General features: G+C 31.6%; 1 protein-coding gene across 2 annotated transcripts in view; it reads right to left on the bottom strand.

The window, feature by feature from the left end:
* Positions 1-1,830: 1,830 nt before the first annotated feature.
* LOC117101597 (axin-1-like) overlaps positions 1,831-10,080 on the bottom strand; it is a 45,114-nt gene continuing 36,864 nt past the window's right edge. For both annotated transcript variants that reach the window (XM_033241585.1, XM_033241584.1), the window contains exon 11: positions 1,831-4,713. In XM_033241585.1, coding sequence (XP_033097476.1) covers positions 4,584-4,713 — 130 coding nt within the window. In that variant the 3' untranslated portion in view covers positions 1,831-4,583. The remainder of the gene's footprint in view (positions 4,714-10,080) is intronic.

Below are 10,080 nucleotides of genomic sequence, written 5' to 3'. Positions count from 1 at the left end.
CAGATATATCGGTACGTACACAAGCAAAAAATATGCTTTTTTTCTACTACAGAATTATATTATTCTTGCAATGGAAATTGGATTGCTTGCTGTGGACGGGGATAATAATAACATAAACCATGAGGTAACGGCAAAAAAAAAAAATAAAAAAAAAAAAAGGTTATGGAAAAGAAAGTAATGTAGGTGCCTCGAGTCTCCCGAAAAACGGGACGGCCTTACCGCACTTCAGCAAGCAAGTGTCTCCCGGGAAAACTCACCTCCCGCAAATTCATATTTACTGTATATTTGCATGTTTTTACTACTTTATTATTAACTGTCTCACGGAAGTCATTGCCGATCGATACCACAATGTGCAGAAAGCTCATTTAACCGATCTCCCGGAAGGGATTTCTTCCAACTTGGGACCCCTGCACAGGCGCGGATCCAGTAATGGAGGGGAACACCCCGACCCCGTTTTGACACTAAATTTTAACAATTTCAATGCATGTCAAAAAGTCTGGATCCGCCCCCTGTTGCACTATACATGTAGATTCTACTGAACTGTTGGAATGCAAAACTGGTATCAGAGGTGAATTCTCTCGTGTACGGCAAGTTTACAACTGGGGTTATGTTGTAAATTTAGTGAACCCATTCGAGAAGGTGTATTTATAACGACGTGCTGGTGGATAACGAATACACCAAGCACTGCTCATGAAACACATCCAGTGCATTCGGCTTTTGTATTGTATTGTATATTGTATTGTATTGTATATTATTCTATTGTCTTAGTATGTATTGAGGGTCCGTAATAATTAGACTTTTCGCTGGGCGCCCTCACGAAACATCGTTGAAATTAATCAATCAATCAATTAATAAGGATTTGCTTAGTATACAGTATGTAATACCAGTAAACCAGTAAAAGAAATTCCACGAAAAGTATCTCATTGTCTGATTAGCTATCCTCATCAACCCACGTTCCCATCCCCATAATAATCTTCCCCTGCCTCGCTCTAATATAAACAAGAGATCAGCCACTGAATCCAACCCAAGACCTTTTGACTGCAAGCCTAACACTTTACCACCGTGTCACATCCTTAATAAAAACCCAAGATTCTCACCCGCAATTATCTTAGTAATTCATCTAGAGTAATTTATTTATTTGATTTCTCCGGGCAATCACAATATGTGTTAATGTTTATTGATATTTATTTGTGTTGGTGTTTTTTTTTTAATTCTTAAATTGGTTTTGTATTATAGGTTGGCAAGCCTGTAAGCGCCGTTGTGCTTTTGCTGTTGTATTTGAGAAGTATAGTAATACACATTGACAGGTTCATATTAGTTTTTGAATAAGTTGTGTTGGAAACTAATGTAGGCTATTTTTTGTGCCTGCACTATTCATCTTATTCAGAAGATTTGAAGTTAATAAGCAATATTATACCTTACAATAGCAAACTTTATGTTTTAAGGATTTTCAGAAGAGAGCACAAGAAAAATAAAAATTAAATTGTTTCTCATTTAGAAAAAAAAAATCTGCCAAAAAACATCTGAGCAAAAGAGAAAATTAAAAAAACATTACTGACAAATAAAATGCTGCAAGCGAATGATTTACAAATGTACTCGAAGGGACCCTTGGGCCACTGCATGAGCTATTATCGAATGGTCGTATTAAGACTGCAATGTTGCAAACTTGAGCTAAAAAACAATTAATATTTATTTAACTGTAAAGAAGAAATGTAGATTTCTTTTTGAAAAAATCTCAGAAAATAACAAACAAATCCAAATTCACCTCTGCCACATCCAACACCACACACAACTCAAAACTAATAAAAGAAAATTAAACAGAAAGAAATATTTCACTGTTAAAAATATATTATAACTTTATTTTTATCCACAGAACATAAGACATAATTTTTACATGAAAACACGGACTATTATGAATTAAGATGCCTATATAAAAAAAACTGAAATATAGGTACCTATCAGTTAACAATGTGTTGTTTTTTTTTTCTTATAAATATGTAACCATAGCAATATGTAACCATAGCAATGAGTCAAAAATTCTATGCAGCAATATTAATGTATTTTTTATATCTTTGTTTTTTTCCCTTCATATCAGAGGCATCAAAATTGGACAAATTGAAATAATCGAAAAATGTTCTCTAAATCATATCCTTCATTATCAAGAAATCTTATCTATCTTATTTACATAATTTTATAACAAGAAAAGACAGAGATATACACACATAAATGTATGTTTAAACAAATATTTACATTCATTTTAAGTTAACTAACAAAAACATAGCTTCTCTTTTTATTTAATTATCGTAGTCAGGAAAATTAATTATTAGAGATCGTTTAATCTCAGACTATAATTTATTTTTTTCATCATGGGAAAATTAAGAAATTATAATAAAGCTTTTCTATTAGTAAATTCCCAAATATTTAAAGAAACTACATCATGCATATATCTGACCTTTAACCCTGTTGATCAGTTTATTAAACAAGTTCATCGTTGAATTTTCTCAGGTTTGTTTGCTTCTTAATAACATAATTTTATTGCATACTATGAATTTAGAATATTAAAATTTGAAATGAAGCTGCTAGAAAAAAGAAAGCAGCTTTTAAAACCCTGTTTACTGAGAATGAAGTAGTTAATAATTTCCAAGCAACAGCTGACAATTAATCACAATTCTATTATGAAGGTATTATAAAACTTCCATGGTTTTGTAAGAAAATCTCTACCATTCAAAAACATGATCTTACATACAAGGGCAGTAGAAGAAATCAAACCCATCATAGTTATTATCAAAAGTGCCAATTCTTTTTTTTTTTTTAATTATATTGTAAACACAAGTTTGTGCGAATGACATTATGGGATGTTAATTGTGATTAAAAAGTTGATGCTCTGTAATTTTGTTACAATTATTCTTCTGTTCATTTTTAATCTATTATAGCAATTTTATTATAGTACTTAACAGTGTGTTATATAATTAATGAACAAAATAAGATTTTATTTATCAGTATTAAATTAATTTCAAAATAAGGTTTTAATTTTGAAGTCTTGAAAATTAAACACCAAAATCAATCCAAAGAAAATCATTTTTTTTTTCAATATAATAATCATTTTTTGTAACAAATTTTTGGAATACTTTTATAAAAAGAAATTCTTGCTGAAAATTTAAATCTTATTTGATACCAGAATAGAATTTTTATACAGGCGGGGCAAAAAAAAAGTGTACATAAAGAGTTTTGTTTGCACTACACGTGACCCTTAGCTTCAATTGATATATGCCTCCATTGAGTCACATGTGACATTAATTATTACCTATAGGATTCATGACGGTGGCAACGTTTTGTGCTGTTGCAGTGTTTTGTGCCAAGCTAGAGACCTACTTCTAACACAAAGAAGGCTTGTTACTATGTATTCAGAAGTAAGCTAATTCATACCAAGCTTCTCTTTCACAGTAAAGAGTCAAACAAATTTACAAGACAAGCTATTTAGGGATACATCTAATTCGAGAAAGATTTTCATCGTTGAGAGCCAAATGTAAAAAAAAAAATCGTAGGAGAGTATATCCCACTAGAGTATACAAATTAGGGCTGGTTTTCAACATCTCCGTTGTTCTGCTTCAAATGAGTTAATGAATTAGACAGAACCGGCGTTCCTCTGAGGACTACGACCCAATTATCACGTAGAACCATTAATCAGCGAGAAACCTTGAGAATATTTTATATGTGCAAACGCTAACACAACGGTGACATACATTGCAATTGCTTTTACTACGCAGTTTAGCAGTCCTATTTAAACGTACAAAGCAGTCTGCCGTACAATCTCTTCCTGCCTGGCACTGATTTAAATTGAATCAACGATCAAAAATATGATGCTACGTGATTCAAACCGGCCTACAATTCCTACCCTCAATTATTAAGGTTACACTTAACATGGAAAGATATAAAAAATAACAGTGCATTGTGTGTATTGCAAGCAAAACATATCAAAAGGAATAAAGATTCCTTTTCCAGTTATTAAAAGCAAAACATATCAAAAGGAATAAACATTCCTTTTCCAGTTATTAAACTCTCTTCCACTCAAACTTATTTACATAAATTTCTTTCTAGGCCATTTTTTTTTATAATCCATGGTATCTTCACCTGCATATTATACTCAAAACCATTAAGTACAACAGAAATGGTCTAAAATTGATTAATGAATCAAAAACATAGAGCACCAAATTCTTGCTGTATGCAGTTCAGAGATGATGTTGAAGGAAACTCCAACTTATCTCTATCAAGATACACAAAAACTGCCAGTTTTGTTTTAATCAAATCCATTCATCAACAAGATTTAACCAGATACAACTGGTTTATTCTCCTCTGATCTGGATCACACCAGATATAGCAGTTACATCGATGGTTCAACCAGTTCGTAATAATCAACAATTTCAGTCAGTTTCATCAACATACTACAAAAATAAAGAGTTTTATCTCACTTTATCTGTAAAATTTCTTTTATTTTTAAATTCCATCTTTTTCTTTAAGTTAAAGCACCTTCGTTTGATCCACCTCAATTTTTTGTTTCGGATTTGTAACCATTTGCGAGAGAACTATGAATCGATATTTTCAACCTTGCCGATTATCTTTCCTTTGAAGTGCGGGAGAATTGCATCATCATCAGAAATTATTTCGTGGACGACTCCGGAATCAAACTCATCACTGTGCGTTTTGAATGAATACCTGAAAAAAAAAAATAATTGAAAAAAATTAATTAAAAAAAAAAACCCATTCAAAGATTTAATCATATAAAATTGGATAGGTCTGATTCAATTTGTTTCAGTGCTAAATTTGAAGCAATATACTTAAAAAGAAATAAAAAATAATTATGTACAAATTCCCCACAACATTCTCAAATCTACTATTGATTTCATTATAAGTCGTGACATTTTTGTAACTCAATTTCCCTATTAACAACAATCCAATCATACAATTTCCCTTTATTATTTTCCTCACCACAAAATGAGAGTTATTTCTTTGCTGCATTTCTGCATTCTGTCAAATTTCGACTTAAAGTGGTCCTTCAAAATAATTGAATTACTCCATCTACATTGCCGCTGTACCCTTAAGATGTACACATGCATAACAACCGGTTACAAAAACATTATGTGCGACGTAATTTCTTTAGTCATGATACAAACTCTACTACCATCTCTCTAAAAGGTACCTCAGGGGGTACCAAATCACAAATTAAATTTAAAGGGAAATTTGCAAAGATTCTAGAATATCTTTTTAATTAAATATATGATTTTTTAAATAATATATTTAAATTATGCAAATTAACCATGCTTATTGATGTAGCTATTAAAGTCACCTTCGTAATTTTTGTATAATCACATTAATGTTATTTAATAAAAAATATTTAATTACATATTTTTTCATTAAATATATACAGTAAAGAATATCCTTAATATATTTCCTTTAATTTAAAAAAAAATCTAATTTACAACATTGAATCTCCTATTACGCCAACTGCCTGAGATTTTGCTTTAGATAAAACCTGGAGGTTAGTGTTTCAATATGTATAATCACATGTATTAGGAGTATGGCACAGTGTAGAATATGCCTCCCAGGTCTAGGCTCAAGAATTGCCGCCTCTCACGGAAGCTCTCAAGTCTCCCTCAACAGTCATACAAACTCAGCCAACTGGCACCATGCCATTCCCTTGTTCACTGACCTTTCTCAACCTAGTGAAATTCAGAAGAGCCTATGTTATTCAATACACCTGTATCAGAGAGCTGTATCAGAGAGCATCACCTCATCGCTGCACAACCTCCCTGGAGGCGAATACTACTACCAACACGCTATTCTCCTAACCCTAAATAGCTCATATTATCTCGTTTGCGTTTATAAAACCTGGCAGGTTTTATGACCAACCATCTTAACTTTGCCAAAGTGTATTGTTAATTCTCCTGCAGAAAATAATAAAGACAACTACTGTATTGACAAAATAGATTTAAAATTACTAGTAGATTTCTATACAGATAAATATCAAAAGAACAGAAGCATTGTTGACAAGAGGTGCTATATTAAATCTGTGTTATATTATTGTATTATCATTACCACTGTACTAAATGTAGGTCCCACCTATGACATTGAGATTGAAGCTATCTTTATTAACTACAGTCTGCAAATTTTGATTTTCTATTGGTTGCAATATTTAACAAAATTAATTTTTTTTTTATTGCAATACCTCACATAGAAACAACTACAACACTACGGAATCTAAATAAAAACAATAAATAACTTTCTTAATTTTCATATCTGGATCAAATAAAATAATCATTTTTCTTCCAATATACTATAATATACCTTCATGAAAACAATCACAAAATCTATCAAAATAATGGATTTACTTGGTAAACACAAATTGAAAAAAAAAATTTCAGCATTTTACTGAAATTATCAAAATACAAGCAAATGGTTTTAAGAAATCCAATGTTATCCTCCTTCAGTCAGACCTATCTCTCCAATTTAGGATATGCAATGAAAAATAAATTGCAAGATATTTATTCATCAAATAAATAATATCTTGAAATCTGTTTTACAAGGCCACAAAATAATGACTCACAAAAAAAAAAAAGTCACATTTTTAAATACTTATATAAAAAAACTGGACGCTGAAAAATGAAATGCTAGCTTGCCAAAATAAAAATAATATAATGATCAAATAACTTCATTTAGCCTCAAGTGTAGTATAATATCGAATTTCATTGACGTTAAGCTAAGAAAATATGAGTTATTGCTATAGTATTTACGCATGCACACTTATAATTAATTTTTAATCAGAATTATAAAATTTTTTTTTAGAAAATACTAAATTAAACATGCAGTATGAATTATGGCACTTAATTACTTCTTTGTCAACAGTTTTTTTGTATGAGTGTTCTTATTAATAGCAATGAAAAATAGTGGTGAATTACATTTTTTTTTATCGGAGTAATTTAAAGTATCAATTTTTAAAGAAGAGTGCACTTAGTAGAGTCAAGGTTTTATTCCTGCTCAATTGCATCTTATAAGGTTCAAGAAATGTTTTTTTAATGAGATCATACACGCATGAGGGATATGAAATGGCATTGAAGGGCGTGAATACTATGCAGCGAGCTAATTGTTTATTAATAATCGAATACATTAACAAAATGATAAGTCGTAGACCATCACGTAGTAAAAGGATCTATATCTACTACAGTATAACAATTTCAAAGTTGCTATTTTAAAAATCGGATACAGTTGTTAAACAGCTCAGAAGAGGAACTGTTAAGTCGCTTTTCTCAAAAGAGACCACCAGCAGTTGCTCCTGGTCTTAAAGTCGGACTGTTTACAATAAAAACACGGCCTCCTTTATGATGTAGTCGGCTCTCCTATGGTGCCATACTTGGGCACACTAGGAGGCCCAGCTCGGTGCCCTAGAAACGTCAACTTTGACCTGCGACTAACAGCTAAGACAGTAATAATTCATTCACTTCACAGAAATAGCCCGACCTTCAAGTCAGATTAAAATTATCAAAATATCATGCGGGTTAGAAAATAAACTGTTTAGGCATTTATATTTGTAATAATGTAACAGAGGAAATAATATAACAAACAAAAGTGCTAAAAAATTATATAATATTATGTAATTATTACATTAAATTATTTTACAATTCTATGTGCTTTCATCTTATATCAGAAAAAAATAAAGATGTTAAATACATTCTTAATGTTCATTATTATATTTTACCTTTTCTTCAATATATTTCATACATTATCATCATTCTATTTATAATGTTAGTAATTTCAAATACATCTGTTTCTCTCATAAATGAATCTACTTTTGATATCAATTTGATACAAGCTTGTAAGAGAAATTCAATTTACTCTGTCTAGCTCTCTTCTGTAATTTCATATTACCCTTGGGAGGCGAGAATTTTGATTCCTGGTTTAAGCTCCAGCAATGTCGAATGGTTTTGATCATGTTGCAGGCAAAACCTAAGCACAGTCCCATTGCAAGAGCCCGGCTAGCCGGCTGGCAGCCAATGGCGAGGCAATTATCAATTTTCTTGGCAAAAGCCTTCACATCCTCTAGGGGCTTAGGCCAAGCTAAGGAAAGACCTTACAATGAAGCTGGAGCTTCGACCAGAGCTAAGCTGCAATCCTGATCGGCATCAGACAAAGGCAGCCACAAGTCCTGGCTGCTTCAAGTGAGAGCTCTGTAACACTACTTATTCAACCAGGCTAATCCAATAAAATCACTTACGCTAGGCCTACTTATTAGTGCAACAAAATATTGATGAAGTGTTTTTCATCAGGAAATTGTTTGAAAACCTGAATATTATTTTTTTATGGAAATATGAAAAAAATATTAAACATGTAGATAGTAGACCATATTGGTTCAAATAACAATAAAATCTTAAATCTAGAAATATATTAAATCAAACAATAAAAAAAAAAAATTATATTATTTGGTTTTGCTCATGTTATATACTGAACACAATATTAATGTGTGTGTATAGCAAATACTCGATTGTTAGAGCCAGCTGAAGAAATAAAATATAAAATACTACGAACACTTGGAGATGAATTTGAGTTTTGGATCAACATCATTTTTGTGTATATTTAGGGGCATTTAACAAGATTTGTCTTGGCTCCTTTCAAAACTACTCCACAGGGCATTTTAATTGTAGGTTTTACTAGCCCACAAACAATTTCAGTAACACATTAGTTGAGGCCTCGGCCAGGTTGTTTTACTGGAGGAATACAAGGCCAGAAAAAAAAGGTATTTTATATGCATAGTTTGTTTATATTTTAAGGTTGTACCCTAGGATTAAGTCCAGTTGCTTCTCTAAAAATACATTCATTTATACTGTTTATGGCCTAAATAGTAAATATGATCGCAATATATATCAACAAATATACCATGCAATGACAGATACCATTAAAATAAACAATCAATTTCAATGCAAGTCATTTCTACTAAAATGATAATTCATAACACAATGAAAAAAATATGTCACATGTGGCGAAAGTATGCTAAATTACTACCCACTAATCTATCCACAGAGTTTACAACTATTACCAATATATAGCTCACTACGCAACACTCCTTTATTAGCTAAATAATGTTATTAGCACTCCGAAGGGGAGAAAATTAGCGAAATAGCTATGTTTTACGATTATGGCAACACGTACGGACAATATAGGGTAGTAAACTGCTTCCTATCGTGAAAATACAATTTCTAAGTAGGGTACTATTCTCCTTTTTGATTGTGTAAAGCGCCCTCTAACTGGGGTATTTAAAACGGAAACAGAAAAATATCTCAGAAAACAGTAACAAGTACTTTCGGCAATAAGAATTTCTACGTTTGTTCTACACAAAGGAAGATAAAAATCAGAGTCTGCTATAAAACCTTTCGCAAAAAGGTAATTACCACATTTTTTTTCCAACATTCCAAAGACGATATATGATGGGGTGAAAAAACTGATAACAAAAAATTAACAAAAGAAGATTCCATTTAGAAGCATTTATAGATACTAGACGAATCATTGTGTCTAAGGCCGAACAGATGTTTAGACTTCAAAATCAATGATATCAACCAAAAACGTTGCATTACCTTTTTACAGGAAATTCAATTTATTAGCGCAATCTAAAAGGAGTGCGCACGAATCAAGCAATGCGGCGGAATTATCGTGCTTGTCATACACCTCTTATTACTCATTCAAATAAATGAGGTTTTGTTGCTATTTTCTGTTAAATACTTCGAACTATTGGGACATATTGTCGCATTCAACGCATCAAAACCTAAACTATAATTAGTAATAATAATTTGCACTTTTCCCTGTCCAAGCAGCGAAGCGTGAAGAACAGTCACAAGTTAAAAATTAGGGTGTTATTTCTCTGCCTTATAGCTTAATTCAATAGTTAACATGATTTAGCCAGAATTCATCCATTTCTAACTGTTGAGAACATATGCATCCTGATCCTCTAGATTGTGATTAGCTCCTATTGCAGCATGCGTTACATGCATTTACTGTACTGTTCATGCAACAATACTAGTCGCTTGAGTCATTCTA

This window comes from Anneissia japonica, unplaced genomic scaffold (assembly GCF_011630105.1).
Source record: "Anneissia japonica isolate Jap-2015-1 unplaced genomic scaffold, ASM1163010v1 scaffold17412_len611537_cov169, whole genome shotgun sequence".
Classification (NCBI taxonomy): domain Eukaryota; kingdom Metazoa; phylum Echinodermata; class Crinoidea; order Comatulida; family Comatulidae; genus Anneissia; species Anneissia japonica.
Note: the sequence above shows the minus strand (reverse complement) of the source record. Positions and strands in the feature narration are given on the sequence as shown.